The sequence below is a fragment of the Ischnura elegans genome, chromosome 9 (genome assembly GCF_921293095.1).
Source record: "Ischnura elegans chromosome 9, ioIscEleg1.1, whole genome shotgun sequence".
NCBI classification, from domain to species: Eukaryota; Metazoa; Arthropoda; class Insecta; order Odonata; family Coenagrionidae; genus Ischnura; species Ischnura elegans.
In genome coordinates, this window is record NC_060254.1 from 24,940,519 (window position 1) to 24,958,774 (window position 18,256).

Consider the following 18,256-nt stretch of genomic DNA (forward strand, 5'->3'; position numbering starts at 1 on the left):
GGATTTAAACAATGGAGACAAATAGGTACCACTAAGTTTGGCGGGAGAATAAATAATTATATTTAAGAGCCTAAAATCTAATGATGTTTTCAAATCAAAATTAAAATCATTTCTCCAACAAAAATAATATCATTCAATAAATGTGTACCTAAATGGTGATCGACCTTTTCTTATTTTGCCTTTTGTGCTTAATCCTTCTTTGTCCTTACATATGCACCTCACAAATTTGAAATGCCTCACAATGCATCCAAATTACTAGATAAATAAAATATAACGATAATATTCTCCTAAGATTATTTGAATGCGAGAGTGACTTACGTGGTAGTGAGTCTTCAAGACTAGCATCCATTCCAAATATTGCTGATTGTGATGATGTCGATGACGTGCCGGTGAACTGAGATTGGGACGCCATTTGCGGAGTGGACGCGGGGGAAGGCAAGGGCGGAGGTGCAGGAGGCGCAGGCGTCCCAGGAGATGACGCAGGAGGTGACCCCATTTGTACGCAAGTGGAATTTCCTGCAGATGGTGCAGCCTCAGCATATGCACGAAGCCTTTCTATTAATTGTGGTTTAGAGCCTGACACTGGCAAATTCCGCTTCTTCAGTTCTGCCTTCAAGTCACTCACTGAAAGAATGCATTTATAAATTTGGTAAGATACCATGATATAACTGAGGCCAATGTCATAAGTATATGATTCATAAAAAAGTAAAACTCAGTTTGATTAGACACTTTATATAAAAAATTAACCAAATGAGATTTTGACTAATAACCAATTTTCAAAGTGTAAAACTTTGGTTAGTCAATCATTTAATTAACTATGGAATTAGATCAACTTTTATCTGCATTATGAAGTCTACAAAGGATTTCTATAAACTAATGCTTGCATTGGATTTCACTTACGGCTTCAAGATTGAATTCAATCAAGATAATAAATTTGATTGCTTAAAGCTACGCTGGGCAGAAGAAACTAGCTTGCTAGTAAAATTAGGAGATATTACAAAAAAATTCAGCCACAAAGCAGAACTATAATACAGTGACATTCCAGGGGCCATCATGAACATTGACAAGATGTATTTTTTGTTCAGCACTCAAATTGATACAGTGAACATGGTATTGCAGGAAAATAAAAAAAATCAGGTACAAATTCAGGAAAATTTGAATTTTTTGGATAAATTTTTCTCAGGCAATTTCTGGCACCATAAATACAATTTCATAAGTGCAATATGACCTTAGTAAATTATCATCATCTTATTCCTGACATGATACAGAACACAACCAAATATGCTATGCTTACTTCACATGGACTGATACTCAACTTCAGTCCACAAGAACCCTCTCACATGGTCGTAAATCCACATATATAATTGCCTTCCTATGCAATAAAAATGCTCCTACCCTCCTTTACAATAAAAAATGTTCCTTGGTATAAATAACTCTGCACCAGAGCACATGACTGCATACAAAGCTTTGTTCCATCGAGTATTTTGAATTAATCTGGAACCTATTCTATCAGTTTCCAAAAACTTTCTGCAGGTGTAAATATTTTTTTTTGAGGAGTTATAACTGATCACTAAACCAACGAATAGAATGATGTTGTATCCATGTATTGTACCCAGGATGTTGTTAAGAATTATTACTTTATCTGGCCAACATAGTAGAGAGAACATGACCAAATCATCATAAATTACCTTTCATGTCTTCCATTTTTGGCGGCAAACACCTCAGGGCTGCCACATCCTTTGGTGAAGGTGCAGATGACGATGAAGAGACGCTTATCGAGGCAGCGGACATGATTGGAGTTGAAGAGGTGGTTGAGACTGATGCTGGAGAAGGCGCCGTTCCGATGGACGCAGGGGAAGAGGCAACAAAGCCAGGGGAATGCGCTTGCAGGAAGATGGGCGTAGTGGGTGGAGGAGGCTGGGGGGGTGGGGTGGGAGGGGGCAGCGATGACGATGATGAGGACGTATTTCCAGAGGTGATTGTTGCAGAAGGGGTTGTGACAGTTATCAAACCCACATCGGATGGTTTCTGGGCTGCTGGTAGGATGATTTGAGGATACTGAAAAAAATAACAAACAATCATTTCAACTAAGGATAGCAGGTCGACAGACATTTTGTAAAAATATGGTGGGAATTAGCCATCGACAGAAATGAAAAGAACTCTATAATTTTATTCAGATAACTGGGTTTTGAGATGTTGTACTGCCTTAGGTGCCTGACCTGGACAAGAGCACAAATATGATGTACATTAGAGTGGGCCGAAAAAAGTAATTTTCATCCGATCAAACACATGTATGTCTTACAAGTTGTGTACTAGCAGTAGAATAAATGGCATAAAATATTAGGTCTAGCGGATAATATCTTTAGACTCCGCAAACACTTTGAAATTTCACATTTTTAGGAAAAAATTGAAATTTTCAGTATTTTTAAAAATAAGTCTAATTATGTCATTCCAAAAATATGGATATCTTAAAAGTTTCTTATTAGGTCCAGTGTCAGTAATCAAAAATATTAGGCCTGTGGCACAACAAATTCAGACATCACAATTATGTAGTGTAAAAACAGCTTTTTTCGTGGAAATTATAAAAGCTTAAAAATTATTTCTATGGGCCAATAGTTTTCGAGATTGTTTAAACATTCAACAAAACTTAAATTTTATAGTATGTAATGCATTAACATAATAGTATATAGTAAAAGCATGTAATATATGTATTCATACAATAAAATAGTACTTAAGGAAGATGCTAAGTCATAGAAGCTGCTGTAGATCTGAATGTCTGTATCTACTGATAATTATGAAAAGTATGCAACTCTTCGCTAGTTCCTGTACATTCACGTAGTATGTCTGTATAGAACTACCCAGGACTCGCCATGGGGAGGTGGTTGCATTCCGAGTCCCACTCCTGCCCTCCCAACCATGAAAGCACTAAATGTCCGTGTGTGTGTACCTCAGCTCCTATAAACACATAATGCCTTAAAATCTTTAAGATATTAAGACTTAAAAGATATTATCCGTTAGACCTAATATTTTATGCCATTTATCCTACTGCTAGTACACAACTTTTAAGACATACATGTTTTTGATCTGACAAAAATGACTTTTTTCGGCCCACTCTATTGCACATTGAATCCAAAGACATCTCAATAAAATTAATCATTAACATCAACGGCTAGATTAAGAACCGCAAAAGAAATCCAAAATATATGATTCATTACAACCAATTGGGGAATATTCATTAATAATTTCAATATTCATTAGCATCTCACTTCTGAGAAATATTCGGTTGATAACTCTCTTTTTTTGTTAATGATTGTATTTTTTTATGATGGACTAAAGAGCTTCACTATGTGGACAATTAACTGCCAAATCATGTGAGGATACAATATTTTGCTAGCTATTTCCTTGGTCTCCTCAGACGAGTAGGCCTCCTACATGGTAATCACTTGATCGGAATTTAATTAATTGACTAGGATGATTTTATGTGGTATTGAGCTAGAAAACAACCAAAACCAACCTAAGACGGCGTTTTGTACTTTATTTATTTAAAGATATTAATTTTAAACTTCATTGATTTAAAGATGTCTTACCTTGTGTTGCCACTCCAGCTGCCACTGTAGAAATAATTGTTGTTGTTGAAGTAATAGCTCATATGACGTCTCCACTGGTGGAGGTGAAACCAGAGAGGATGAATTTCGCTGCGCATTAGGTGGACCCTGAAAGCAAACCATGAACATTTAAAACATTAACGCTGAAATCCTTCCCTTACTAAATGATCTTAGAATGATGATAACACTATGATAGCACTACATTATCACTGAAGGGAGCATTGTGAGGCATAAAAAATACATACATTAACTTGAGAAAAAACACAAGAATCGACAAAGCTTTTTGAGGCAAGAAATAATTTTTGGCACCATTGATTAATTGCTAAATTAAATCGCAGTTCCATAAAAACATAAAAATCACCCATGGCTGACTAAAATGAAGTTGTGTAACTATTAAAGAGGAGGTGAATTAAACTATTTTGGCGGAGCACAAAGTCAATATTTTACACATTTTGAATGTGACTATTTCTCAAGTTAATTAGTCAGAATTGCAGAGAGTAAATCATAAAAAGGTAGGATCTTGGCACACGACATGTTTTGGCTGACAGAGCCATCATCTGGTACAAGACATTGTAGTACATGAAAACATCAAATCCTCCCCCACCCCTAGCTCAAGTTGTGATGTTCCCAAGTACTACAATATCTTGTACCAGATGATGGCTCTGTGAGCCGAAACACATTGTATGCATTAAATAATTGAAGGAAAGTGCTATCACCTTTCATTTCAACACCAATCTTAGTAAAATGGTCACCCACCTTGTACTCGTGGAACTTGATTGTCCTCGTCTTCGGCTGAGACTTTGTTTTTGACTTTTTCCTGTTCTTGCTACTCGAGGAGGAAGACACCTGGTCTTTGTGTGCTGAGAGGACGGCCGAGAGGGGTGACGGTGACACGTGTGAGAGGGACGATGATGGAGTGGATGAAGCGGACGACGATGAGGGAGATGGGGCCGGGGTCTGCTGCGCTCCAAAATTCCCCTGGCTTGGAGTGGCGATGGGCATGGAGCGCGGTGGAGGGGGCGTGGGGATCGCGGGTGGGGGAGGTGGGGGAGGCGGAGGCGGGGGCAAGGGGGCAGGGGGGGCCGGGACACTCTGTGGGGAAGAGACGGAGCTGAGTGGAGAGAGGCTGGAGGTGGTAGAGGCAAGGCCTGGGCTGTGTGGGACGGCCGTCTCGGCGGGAACGGAGGGCACTGCCGACTGCAGGGAGGAAGGGGGAGAGCCGGCTGCACCCTCTGAGCTCCCACCAGAGTCCTCCTCGAACGTGACGTACTGAGAGGGGTGCTGGGGTCGCGCCAGGTGTCCCTCGCAAGTCGCCTTGAAGGAGATTTGGCCCTCTGGAATCAGAATAATACAATGAGGGGTAAATAGAAAATGAAGACAATCGTCGAGAACAGGTTGATGGCAAGAACGGAATATCTCGAATGAAATATATGGAACAGTTAAACAGGTTGTGTAAGAGAAGAAATACGTAGGTGAGAAAAGATGAGCTGATAGAAGAAACGAGAGGAGAGCTGCGTCAAACCAACCTTAGGATTGTTGAGCAGTGATGATGAAAGAGAAAATTGGGTTGAAGAAACGAACTTATTATCCAACGTTATTGCTGCACTTACTTTTCCTATCATCGTATGAATAGTTACAAATATTTCAATTCCACCACAATATTCAAATAAGGTGAATTGAAACTGAAGTACATGTTTGACGAAAATTGTCAGCAACTTAAAATTCAGAAACTGAATGTAACTTTTCTTACAAATGCTGACTATGCATTAAAGGGCACATCTCATGGGATGTTAACCCATTATTCCCCAACCTGTATTCAGGGCTTTTAACATCGGTAGTTTCGCATTTTCCCATTTATTTTGGCCTAATTAAGATGAATTTTTGGAAAAAAAATATTTTCATCATAGTATATGATTTTCAACAAGCTGCGTATACGCAGCACTGGGTAAAATCCGGTAAATTTATACAAAATAAGTAATTTTTAAAAATTAGGTTACATATTTTATTTTTTATTTTTATTTGTACACTCGACATCTTCGCCGGGAGTTATCCGTATTCCTTTGGAGGAAATGCTCCATTCTGCCATGACGGACATGCCGGGGGATGTCATTTTTCCTAGGGTGTCTCGTATGTGTGCATCAATTTTTGTGCCAAACGCCATTAGTCATAAAAATACAATTACATGAATGAAAATGTTGGTGTAAGTGACAAAATTAGAACAAGGGATACTTTAAAAAGTCAGTAAATCGAAGACAAAATTATTCTGAGGTAGAAACTTGTTCTGAGAATTAGAATTCAATAATGTTGCGTTAACGCAACGCTGGGGATTAATGGGTTAAGTAAAGCACAGAAATACACGTTGTTCTTAAAGAAGGGTTAATATTTGAGCCTATCAAAATGTAAAAAAAAGTCTCCCGTAAAAAAAGGTCTCCCAATTTAGGGAATGGATTTATGGAAAATAAAAAGAATGCCAAAACCTAAGCCATTTAAAGTATTTATACATGGAACCACGAATTTTACTCCAATATTTCCCAGCCATAAAGATAATCCTAAGATGTAAAATACATAAATTATTAAAACTTTAAATAATTGGGTAGAGCAGTACCCAAGTATTTAAAGTTTACTTCTAAACACACATCAGTACCAACAAGGGATAACACACTATTCTGTCAAAAAGAGAAAGCAGGTTCATTAAGTGAACCAGAAATGGATTCTACAATATTTTAAAAAGTATAATCAAGGATATATCTGGCCAATAATAATAAAAACACATAGGTGACATGAATTTTAAGGTGAAATTATCCATTCTAAAAAATAATAACAACAAACAAGAAATACATCAAAGATGATGCATAGTAAAGGTGGATATTATGGTAAAAAAAAATATCATCAACAAACATAAATGCCTGAGAGATCACACATTACCTTTAACAGCCCTTTCAATTATTTCTTCCGTGTGCAAAATATTTTTCTGAATGAGCTCGAGGGGCCCAGGCCTGTGGGACAGCTGGTCATTGAGCGTGTCCTGTAGACGTGCCTTCTTCAGCATCCGTTGGCGTTCTGCCAGCGACGGATCCACGTGACCCATATCTGCTGAAAGGGGGAAAGGGGAAAGTTCAAATCAAATGGTGAAAATCAACTGCTCTTCCTCATAAGCATAGCTACACATAAAAGTTTACAAAGATCGCCCGATACAATTTCAAAATTATTTTACAGCTTTCAAAACTAATGAAATAAATTCATATAAATGTTTTCTTTTCACAGCGAAATTAAATTTTGATAGAGCCCACAGTCAAATGCACCATCCACAGCCCAATTAGATGCTCTGATGCAATTAGTGCTCTGATGCTTCAAGAATTTTTCCATAAAAATTTTTAAAGAACAAAGACTTAAAAAGAAAAAAAATATTAGCTATATATTTTTTTGCTCAAGTGAACAGCTTTATTATTATTTAGATAAATGATAAAATTGTTAGTACTTTCCTAACCATACCAAATTCGTACAATGCTCCAGTGATTTCCATTAGAAATACATATAATGAATTTACTTCTTATTGGAACGATATTCTAAAGAGTAAAAATGGAATGAAATTTCAAATAAATAAATAGAACATAATTAAAAAACAATAATTCAGTAATCCAAAATATGAAAGGGCAAGCTTCCCTCTCCGCAATAAAAATACCACACTTCAGTGATTCAATTACAAACATATTGAATTTTTTCCTTATTTGAACGAAATCCAAAAAGTGAAAAATGAAATGAAATATTAAATCATTACAGACATCCTTATTGTAAAAAAATGCTGTAATAATTCAAAATACCAAAAATTTAAAGTGTGCTACATATGTGCAATGCATAATCAATACCTTCTAGAATGTGCTGTCTCACTAGCTCAGTTCTGTTGGGTCTCTGCTGAATCTTGGCCTTGAGGAGGTCACCAGTTTTGGCGCGCTCAAGCTTTTGCCTTTGCTCGTGGAATGCTGGAGGTGTCTTCAGAGCTGCAAAGACACCAATGAAAACACATCCAATTATATTAATCACCCTTCTATATTTGCCACAGACATTGGCAAGAGTCCACCTGGGGAGTAAATAATAGATCCCCAGTTCATCTACGTTTAGCCATCCCCCATTACTTTACTTAACAATCTACCCACTAATCCAAAAGCTTAACTCTATTTCATTTTGAGCAAAATGAGATTACTGGCAGCACAATGCTAGTCATATATCATTGTGTACTTACAGGTAAAATGATCAACAAATTGGAAACATTCTAGTGGACTTCATTAGAACCATCCTGATGCCAAACATTTAATCACCACAATGTGACGATCCAATACAAAGTTAGTACAATACCAACTGACCCCTCACTATTTTTTATGCTGTTTAAATCCTAGAAGTACTTTTTATTTTCATACAAACATGTATTTCACTAAATTCATATCCAATAAAATATTACAATTATTAAATGCCTGAAAGCATTGAGATGTTACCATTTGCATATTGAAGGCATAAAACAGTTTAGAGTAAGATTAGCCACACCTATTACAGAAGTGCAGTTTAAGCTACCTCCGAAAAAATTCACCATCACCACACAAAAATACTCAACAAACAATCTCTATTTCCATTTAACTGATATTCATGAAATCCCTTTAATTGCATCAGCATTCACAATAGACTTTATGATAGATCATTTTGAAAATCCAAATTTAAAGAACAAATTTGAAACTATGTAGAAATAGGCTGGGTAATTATTATGAAAAAAATTGTGATCTAGCTGAGAATACATCAGCCATTGGCCTACACTATTTAACAAAATGTAATGTACAGAGAACCACACTTGGTAGTAAATTTATTTAGTGAAGCCATTTCCCTCATTTAGAAGCTATGAGCAATACCACAGATAATTAATTCTGTGCAAAAAAACAGTTAATTAAGAGCATTGATAGGAGTATCAAAGTCATGGCCAATTGTCAATCGCATGCAAAAAATTTGTGAGAAACTAAATATGTACTCTTTTTCATTGACTACACTTTCTAGTACCACTTCACAGTACTATACACTGAGAGAAAATTATTGTAAAAGATAAAAAATGAAGCTGTAGAGAATTTAATTGATGCTAGATGCATCTTCGAAACTTACGTGGCATGATCCCCTGTGCAACCAACTGATTTATGGGCCTCCTCAGCATTAACTTCACCTTCAACGCTGGAAGGAAAACAAAATAAGAATGTAATAACATGATTTCTTAATAACTAATAATGAAATTACAATAACAGAAAGCAATCACTAAAAATTTGTAAGGAATTTTTTGAGATGGTAGAAATATAAAATAACATAAAATTTCCTGCGACTGACATCATCTAGACTTCATTCGGATAGAGTTTGCTTCAGCCTGGCCGTATTTTGTTATCAATTGGCTCATATAGTTGACTAGAGCCCACTCCCATTGCCTTGTACTGAGAGAAAACTGACACTGTTTGTCTTGTGCTGACAAAAGGCTTAACATAAATGATGCCGGCAGAATAAAAAATTTCCATACAAGATTACTTTGATATTGGCTTTAATATTACTTCTTATTGACTTATTGATTTTTTGCATTAAGGAAGATCAACACATCCCTAAAAATGAAATGACAAGAAAAGTGTAAGCATATATTAGAATACATTTTTAATAATACCGTCAAAGGTTTGGTGAAAATGTTCATCTGAACCACAAGATTTTGGTGAGTCATTTTTACCATCAATTAAAATATTATTAGGTGAATAAAATCAGTAAAAAGATATTTCATGCTCAAATACACTACAGAAATGGCTGAGAAATGTTCCAAGTTATCATTCCAGAAGAGTTATGACATCAGTCCAGAGAAATGAAATTTGTAGTAGCTACTTTCACTCATAATGGAGATTCATATTCAGAGGGGTTCCGGTGATACAAAATAGTCACTGTTTAGGAAAACATAAAATATTAAAATAATTTTTATCTGGCATTAATTTATCACTGAACCGAGCTGTCTTTTATGGCTTTTATATCATTATTTGTCAGCTGAATATAGAAATTAAGAACTCTTAATGAAAAAAATTAATTAACACAGGCTAATTTCATACTTTTCTCCACTCTCGGGGGAATGTTGGAATTATTGCTGGCATATTGAAGCAATGTCTTTCTTCAAAAACTTTACTAGCTGGGCCAAATTCCATTCATAATCATAAATCTTTTGTATTAAGTGACTGATGATTATTTTCGTATAATAATCAATAACATTAACTGCTTGCAGAAAATGTAGATATTCAACAAAATAAAAATGCTAGATAATTTTGTTTAACCCAGGATTTAACACTGGGTTGAGCACTGATTGAAGTCCGCAAGTGGGCATGGCTGGCACTTAGAGATTTATTTCCATATCAACGCACACAAAATACGCGTTTTAAGATTTAACTGAATAAAATTATCACTTCGCACATCTCACCTCTGAGATAGTCATATGCTCTAGCAGCAGGCTTTCCCAGCACATGTTTATTGGTGGCACCCATTGAGTAAGTCCTAATCGATCTCTGAAGAATAACTACAAGAATCTATGGGAAAGCTTTCACCCGACATGGGCTTTTTTGCAAGGGACAGCTAATGCCAAAAAGCAGAGTTTGTCGGCACTGATTATGTTCACAGGTATTCTAGTACACTGAATAAACAATTGTCACAAAAAATAACCACATTTAGAAAAGATTCTTCATTTCACATTCTCAACCGATTCATCACACCTAAATACCGATCGCAGCGATTTTCATTCGAGACAGAGAGTAAAAATCCCAGTGGTAAGAGGAATTTTCCGTCCCGGAGGATGACACAGGGTCCATAGCACATTATATCATATGATAGCTTCACAATTCATAAAAAGAACACACTTCGAGACACTTCACGCTCCGTCTCTGATCCTACCGCAAATACGCATTAAAATACGTCGGTTTCTTTATGATGACACTAAACAGATGATAGGAGACAATGAGTCCTCCAATGCTCCATGAATCCGAAGAACACCTCGAAGGAAGTTGCCGAGAATCGTAAAAACACGCGCAAAAGAATAACCTTACAATCTGCATTCAAAAGGACCTCCACTGGATGTCAGAATGAACTGTCAAATGGCAGCCACCATTGGCAACAATTATATTGAACGCCAACCGGGTCCTCAAAATACAATCACCTGAAAATACAATATACGAAAGCTGAAGTAACGAAAGTAAATTAATACAAAGAAAGCGAAAAACACGGTGAAGCAAGTTCCTCAGGTCCAAGCCACAATCTTCGTTGATTACGACCTTTTTCGTGGTGTCGGCTACAACATTCAACACCCAGTAATCACAACATTGTTCGCCATCATCGTAATCAGAAGAAAGTAAATCCAACTCTATTATAAACTTCGGAGCACTTCACTAGATAGAAATTAGCCGCACAACTTCGATAACACCGCGAATAAAAGTTTTGGGGATTGCTATTTCAAGACGAAACTGGAGAAATGATACGCCTAAAATGATTTGTAGAAAGATGAAAACGAACAAAACGTAGCAATTGGTTCATCAAGTTCTAAGCGAAAATCTTTGCTGAAAGAGGATCGACTCGACTGGGTGATGGCGGGAGCTGTGACAACCGAACGACAGCAGTCGCCGTCATTGTGATCACCTCGACGGGCGGCGGCGGAGGCGGTACTGAGGAGGTGGACGCGGAAGTTCCGGTGGAAGAAGGCAGGCACCCTGGCATTCGGCACTGCGACTGTGTTTGTGTGCGTGGGGACAACTTTCCACTAGGGGGTGAGGTCTTCTATACGATCGGATCAACCCCAGGAGGTGAATGAATCGCCGCAGACGGGGGAAGCCACCGATTACCATCAGCGATCCCTCATTTCGCCCAAGTACATGCTAATTTCAATGAAACATCCCCTAAATTTCGTTCCACTTAGGATTCACCTCAATGACAGTATGCCCAAGTTCATTTCCACAGCAAGGGAAATTAAAAATCTCAATGCGTTATATCTCAATACAGGGGAAAAAGTTTCCTCGTAGACAATGCCATGCCTCTGGATGAAGCCCGTAGAAACAACACGTGCTTTATACCGGTCAATAATTTACATGATTAAATAAATAGAGTTCGAAATTTATGTTGCACCGCAGACGCGAAATAAAACTGATTTGCAGCCGTAGCCGTAAAATGATGAAAAGCTTCATAAAAAATTTGGAAATTGACGATAAAAATATGCACGTTACAAGAGAAAAAACATTTCTACAAAGACTACGCATTTAAATTTTAAGTCTGCTTAGTTAAAAAATAATTTAAACAATAAAAAAAGAAATCTCCGACAAAATTAGAAACAGGACGTCGACGGGGGAAAATCTAATAGTGCTACAGATTCACTTCATGAAATCGTTTCGCTACGCACAATAAGAAACACCACAATCGGGAAGCAACTTAAATCATTGAAAAATAACATAATGAGGACAAAGACGCACAACTATTACACAAGAATTACTCAATTGAGGCCGCTACAATTTTCCGCACGGACGACCAAAAAATGTAAACGAAACGCTGAGAAATCCTAATTCTGCAAATTTCAAGAATATTGCACGCACTTTTCAAAAACGGAATTCGGCTATTGCCAATAAATTAATTAAGAGTGAATATTATACAAAATATATTGATGCCAGTCGTGAAGTGAATTAGAGCATTCGTGGAACTTTGCCAGTAAATTTTAATTCATCAATCTATTATCATACGAATACCTAAATTCGTGTTAAAATATATGACAATAATTACCAAGGCCATTGAAAATGTAAGAGAGAGAGAATCCCCAATAACGCTTAATTTTGCTAATTCCAATTTTCTTGCACGCCCTTTTGGAAAACGGAAGTAGTCTATAATTTATTCGATTGATGTCGATATTGGCGCGCACACTACATGATATCGCTTCAGTCTTGACCACGCGAAACGCACCAATCTCAGGAGGTGAATGAAACGTCCTAGGGACAGAAGGGGTGTGGGGGAAGCGGGGGTGGGGGAGGGGGCATTGGGATTCGAGGCACGCGGCGCCTCCTCGAGCGGCGACGCACGCCTTCCCTCCAAATCACTTCCACACGCACCCTCCTCCCCTCTTCCCAGGGGGCGACTCCCTTCCTACTTCCTCGCCACCTCTGCCCCCGCCGTCTGCACGGCCACCGCCCCCCACAAGGGTCACGGGGGCACGTGTGGGAAGTGACCCCGACCCGCCCCCACACAGCCCTCCATCCACAAGAAGTCAATTCCCATAACACTCGAAAATAAGAACTCTTTATGGCATACGGAGCCTTGCGGCACACGGTACATTAAAATATATTTTATATACCACTTACAAATCTATATAGTGCCATCTTTTAGCCACCCATGTTGACCACGTTAAAGGGGTTCTCTTTACCATAAAATCCCGCCGAAATAGTAATGAATTTAAGCGTCCTGGCGGCGCAAGTAGCAGATCAGACGACACGAAACTGGAAGGCTCTGAGTTTGAGTCCCACTCAATCAGCACTTCTACTTTTGATTACTGGATTTTACAACCTCACACAGCACCGCTGTCCTAGTCCATTTTCTACTATATGTTCCTGTCATTTTCTTTGCCTTTTAATGAATATATATTAACGTATCAGTCTCCTACCTAACTCTGAGGAAGGTGGATGGATGTATACCACCGAAAATTTAGCTCAGTTAGTGTTTTTTTTATCTTTTTGTATCCTGTGTTTCTGCCCAACCTGGGATATTTTCATGTAATTTAAATACTACTTCATTCATTCAAACGACGCCTAAATACACACAAACATTTAAAATAACTCAGGTCGCCATAAGCGAATATAAAAAAATAAATATAAATAGATGATGAAACAGAGACATAGTAACACAAACACAAGACGATAAAACGGCGGTGGTGAATGATGAGCGAAAGCGTATGGAAAAAGTTTGACCTAGACCGGGAAACAATCCACGGACCTTATAATATAGTCATGAAGTAATTGCTCGCGGAAAAAAACATTTTAATATACAAAAGTACTAATTAAAATAATACTGAAACCTAGGTAGGGCAAAGAATTTAGAAATTCATAGAAAATCGCATTTTATTACATTTCCCGAGATCATAGCTGGCGTCTCTCTACGCCAATTCCCCCAACAGCAACAAAGGGAAACTTAAATATTTCATACGGGCCCAAAACGGGACTCCGACCCGAGCTTACCGATCCGTTCCAATTCCTGAAGCTCGAAAAGCCGATTCCCCGAAAAGTCAATTACCCCAAAAGTCGCAGCAAATAGACCCGAATAGAATTCGTGCGGGCCCAATACGGAGTTTTGCGTTACACGGTGCATTAAATTATATACTTTATATTAAATGTGTGATTTTCCCGCGGATAAAATACTTTAAAACAGAAATGCAGTTATGCCAATACTCAAATAGGGCAAAGAATTAAGAAAACTTTAGAAAAATCACATTTTTTTAATGTCCGGGATTTGTAGCCTCTGTTTCTTAGAGTCAATTCTCAAAACAGCGTCAAATGAAAACTTTCATAATTCATGGAGGCCAAAACCGTGACCGCGGCGCCCACAACACACCCTCCCGCTCGGTCCCTTTAACCAACAACGTCAAATTCCCCGTGCATCGCTTGGAAAAATACGTTCAGAATTCATGCGGGCCTAAAGCGGAACTTTGCGGTTGATTCAAGAAATATATTTTCAAAATCGTTAAAATAATGATCCGAAAAAAAGATGTGCATTTCAAATTCCTAGTATGAACAAAGAACATAACATAAAATAGAAGATGCACGTTTTTTTTAACATTCCAAGATGAAAAAACCGCCTTCTGGAGCCTATTTCCACAACGGTACCAAAACGTAATGAAAAAAAAATTCACCTGGAGCGGGTACCGAACCAGAAAAATCCTCCATTTTAATATTCGCGCTTCTAGGTCTGCTTTCATCAGATTCTATCTCTAAATGGCGGAACACTCGTAAACATCCACAGGCAGCAGTTAACCACGCAAGGAGCAGGGGAGCATATACCGACACAAGCCCCAGGGGTAGCCCTGGGACGTTGACTGATCTTCCTATACAACCGCCCCAAGCATGCGAATTTCAGTGTGGGGAAGGGAAGGAGCAGTCTGGTGGGGTTGGAGCGTCTACGAGACCGCTACAATGAAAACGAGACCCCCAGGCACAGTAGTAAAAGCAGAACCATTTGCGGTGGAGGGGAAGGCACACTTGTGGTGCCGAAGAGGGGGTAAACTATGGAAGGGGAGGTTTGTGTTTTGTGCCGTGCATCGGGGAGAGAGTGTATTGGCGAAACGCGGCTCTTAAAATGGACGGATTTAGCATCGTTAGGGAGTTAATTTGGGATTTGACGCGCTGCAAAGCGTTCAACGAACTCCTTCCTCCGCGAGACATCCGGAGACACCCCATTCCACCCCACTGGGGGTCCACAGAAACATTTACCCCCCTCCCTAAAGTCCTCCCACCACATAAGATTCGAATTTTGTCGGCATACAAAGCCATTGGAATCTTCTGGCAACGGTTCCGGAAAGAAAAAAATATCTATCTTCCTCCCACGAGTCCCTGGATGATAAATGAGCAGGGCGATTCTCCATTGGGCGACTCACGCAAGCGAATTGGGTCATAGAGGCATTAAAATGGATTTAAGAATCAACGAAGGCGGGAGACAACTGTGGAGTGTATTCTCAGAAAACTAAGAATACTACAGAATGAAAAGTTTCAAGACTTGGGTGAAAGGGTGGCTCGATTAGTCAGCAATGCCAGCGCGGAACCAAAAGAATCACGAAGGAAGTGTAAAATAGAAAAAAATAAATTTTAGACGATAACATGAGCGATGTAAGTGTGCTATATGCTGGGACACTAATTCAGATCAGGTCAAAAAATTAAGCAATCAACAATGGGTAAACAAGAAATATGAAAAATAGATTTTTTTTGCGCTGAAAAGCAAGAAATGCCCCTTGATGATGGTGACATCTTTCTTATTGACATGTTTTTTAAAAGACTTCTCTGTTGGCCATTTCCTCCGTATTAAATCCCAAGATGGTACGTTATATGTCAGCATACCTTTTGTCAGTCGTATTGAACATTTGAAGAGAGGGTATTCAACTCTCGGATAAGCACTGCTTAGTAGTCAATGTTCTCGTCATCGAAGAAATCAACACTTTCAGGACCAATGAAAACAGTCGCCTTTCGGACATTCGACTAGGATAAACTTGATATTGCGCTAAACTCTCAAATATTAAACCTTTAAGACTATGCAGGAAAAGATTAGTGATCCCACGTAATACATAACGCAGATTTTTCCTCATGTGACCTTTATAAGAATTAGGTTCAGAGCTGAAAAATACTGAATGACAAACGCTAAGCTTAGATTTCTTTAGCATTTGAAAACAGATATCTTTCGGCTTAATAACTTTCCGGAAACGCGCCATACCTACAGAAGCGATAGAATCGATTAAGTAAGAGAAAAATAGTGACGAAAGCATTGGCATAGGTAATCTAATTTTACAGAATATCTATCATAATAATTAAGTAAAAAAATTCAAAACTCAAGACTTAAATTCAAATACCACTATTTCTTCGATGAAAAGCTGTTTTTCAAGCATCCAGAACCTCCCTAGACTACACCACAGGCGTGAAATAATAAAAATTCAGGGTTGTAGGCCAGTTTACTATGGCAACCTCGCACCATGTGGATTTACACGTGGAGGGTGTCCGAAAGTTTCATCCGGGATTCGAACCCACACATGGAAAGGCAGCACAGCTCTCTACCCGCTAGGCTAGCACGCTTTCCAATACCACACAATACGACAGCTTTTATTAACTTGAGTTCCGGCCCAGAGAATTGGTGCATAAAAATTTGAACGAAACAATAATCGTGTGCGGCGTACATTATCTTAAAGATAAAGAAGTCGAATACAATGACGGAGCGGGTATAGCAGACGGCCAAACGGTCACGTCACCGCACGGGAGCGAATACACGGCCTTTAGCGATGAAGAAAGCAAAGGTTAAACACGTGAGACTGCGGAGAAATGCGCGCCGTTGACCCGCGAATGGACCCAATAAAAAAAAGCGTGACGAAACGCGGCCTTTTCGCCGCGCCAAAAACACACGCACGGAGCTGGAAGCAGAGGCAGAGGGAGGGAGATTTTGACGCTCGTGTTGCACGCACGCGAGAAAAACACCATCTGACACGAGCAGGCCAGGCTGACAACGTAATTTTAGGCTGATTTTAAAAAAATATATATTTTCATGAATTGCGTATAGACGGTTATGGCCTGATGAAGACAATCGTCGAAGGATAGGTGGACGGGAAGAAGGGCAAGGGACGACCTCGAATGAATAACATAGGGCAGGTTTTTCAGGTTGTTAGAAAAGAAATACGCCACTATTAAAAGGCTAGCGGATATGAGAGAGGAATGAAGAGCTGCGTAGAACCAATCTTACGATTTTTGAATTACGATGATGATGCGGTAAAATGGTAAATATAAACAAAAAATCACTTGGAATAAATATTGAAATGCGGTCATCAAATCACAAGGTAAAAAACCTATATAGTATGGTAAGCCCTCAAGTCATTGGCAATTAAAGGTCTCCATACGGAACATAAACTCTAATGACTGTCATGCTTTCATCAAACCAGAAAAAAATGTTACTTGAGAGACTTGAGAGACGACTTAATACCATGCATTGATTGCGTATTATTCGTTTCATATTTAATGGCATGCGGTGACCCAGACTGTAAAAAATCCATTGCCTTTTACTAAACATAGAAAATGCAAAAATGTACACCACCTGATCATGGATCAAATACTTTCATCCTCAAAAAAATAATTTCGACAAATTAAAATTGAAATTGGATGCTAAAATTAAAATTGAAATAACCTAAAAGAAAGGGTTTAGAAGGGAACAAGATACAATTGCTGTGTGTTACAGAAATTATTATTTGTTTAATTTAATTTTCCCGAACGACAACAATTAAGAACCATTTATAATACCATACTTAATTAAGTGCATTGATACTGCCTCTGATTTTTCGGGCGAAATTTCTCATGAAATAAAAACCAAATAAGGTTGGATATTCAATAAAAGCAGAAAAATTCGTCAGAAAATTCAGCGCCTGCCGGCAAAATAAATTTCAGAAATATCTAACAAAACCTAGAAAACAACAAAACATTTACACTTGGAAAGAAGAAATACGGTTCACAGAATCCTTTAGTCAAGAGGAACATATTTCCCCGGTTACGAAACAGCGGAAAGGATGAACTGGCTTTAAAATTAACGACTGAAAAAATAACTAAACAACTCCTGAAATGGAGGAAGCCATAAGAAACATTTTCAGAAATGTACATAATCTTGATGAACGTGGCGACAAAAGTGAGGAAATACGATAAAGAATGAAAATTATTGCTCAGGACACCCTCTCCGAATATTTTAGCTACGGTGAAAGAGCTCAACAACATCTGAAGAAACGAGTCAGTAAAAAGGGCATTATATGGGAGGAGTAGGTACGTGAGAATTTGAGATCATTTCATTAAGAAAAAGAAAACTATTTTAAATTCTATCCCCGATATTTAAGTGAGAAATTATGTGCCAGCACAGAT

The 18,256-nt window shown here is 38.3% G+C and overlaps 1 protein-coding gene across 5 annotated transcripts in view; it reads right to left on the reverse strand.

Moving 5' to 3' along the window:
• The window catches only part of LOC124166109 (myocardin-related transcription factor B-like), a 298,259-nt gene that overhangs the window by 12,919 nt on the left and 267,084 nt on the right, over positions 1 to 18,256 (reverse strand). For 4 of the 5 annotated variants that reach the window (XM_046543755.1, XM_046543753.1, XM_046543756.1 and 1 more), the window contains 7 exons: positions 8,745 to 8,810; positions 7,472 to 7,603; positions 6,531 to 6,698; positions 4,362 to 4,939; positions 3,588 to 3,713; positions 1,689 to 2,058; positions 319 to 624 (listed from right to left, as the gene is read on the reverse strand). In XM_046543755.1, coding sequence (XP_046399711.1) covers positions 319 to 624; positions 1,689 to 2,058; positions 3,588 to 3,713; positions 4,362 to 4,939; positions 6,531 to 6,698; positions 7,472 to 7,603; positions 8,745 to 8,810 — 1,746 coding nt within the window. Of the gene's footprint in view, positions 1 to 318; positions 625 to 1,688; positions 2,059 to 3,587; positions 3,714 to 4,361; positions 4,940 to 6,530; positions 6,699 to 7,471; positions 7,604 to 8,744; positions 8,811 to 10,071; positions 10,868 to 18,256 lie in introns of those variants that run through there. The other variant, XM_046543757.1, reaches the window with a different exon arrangement.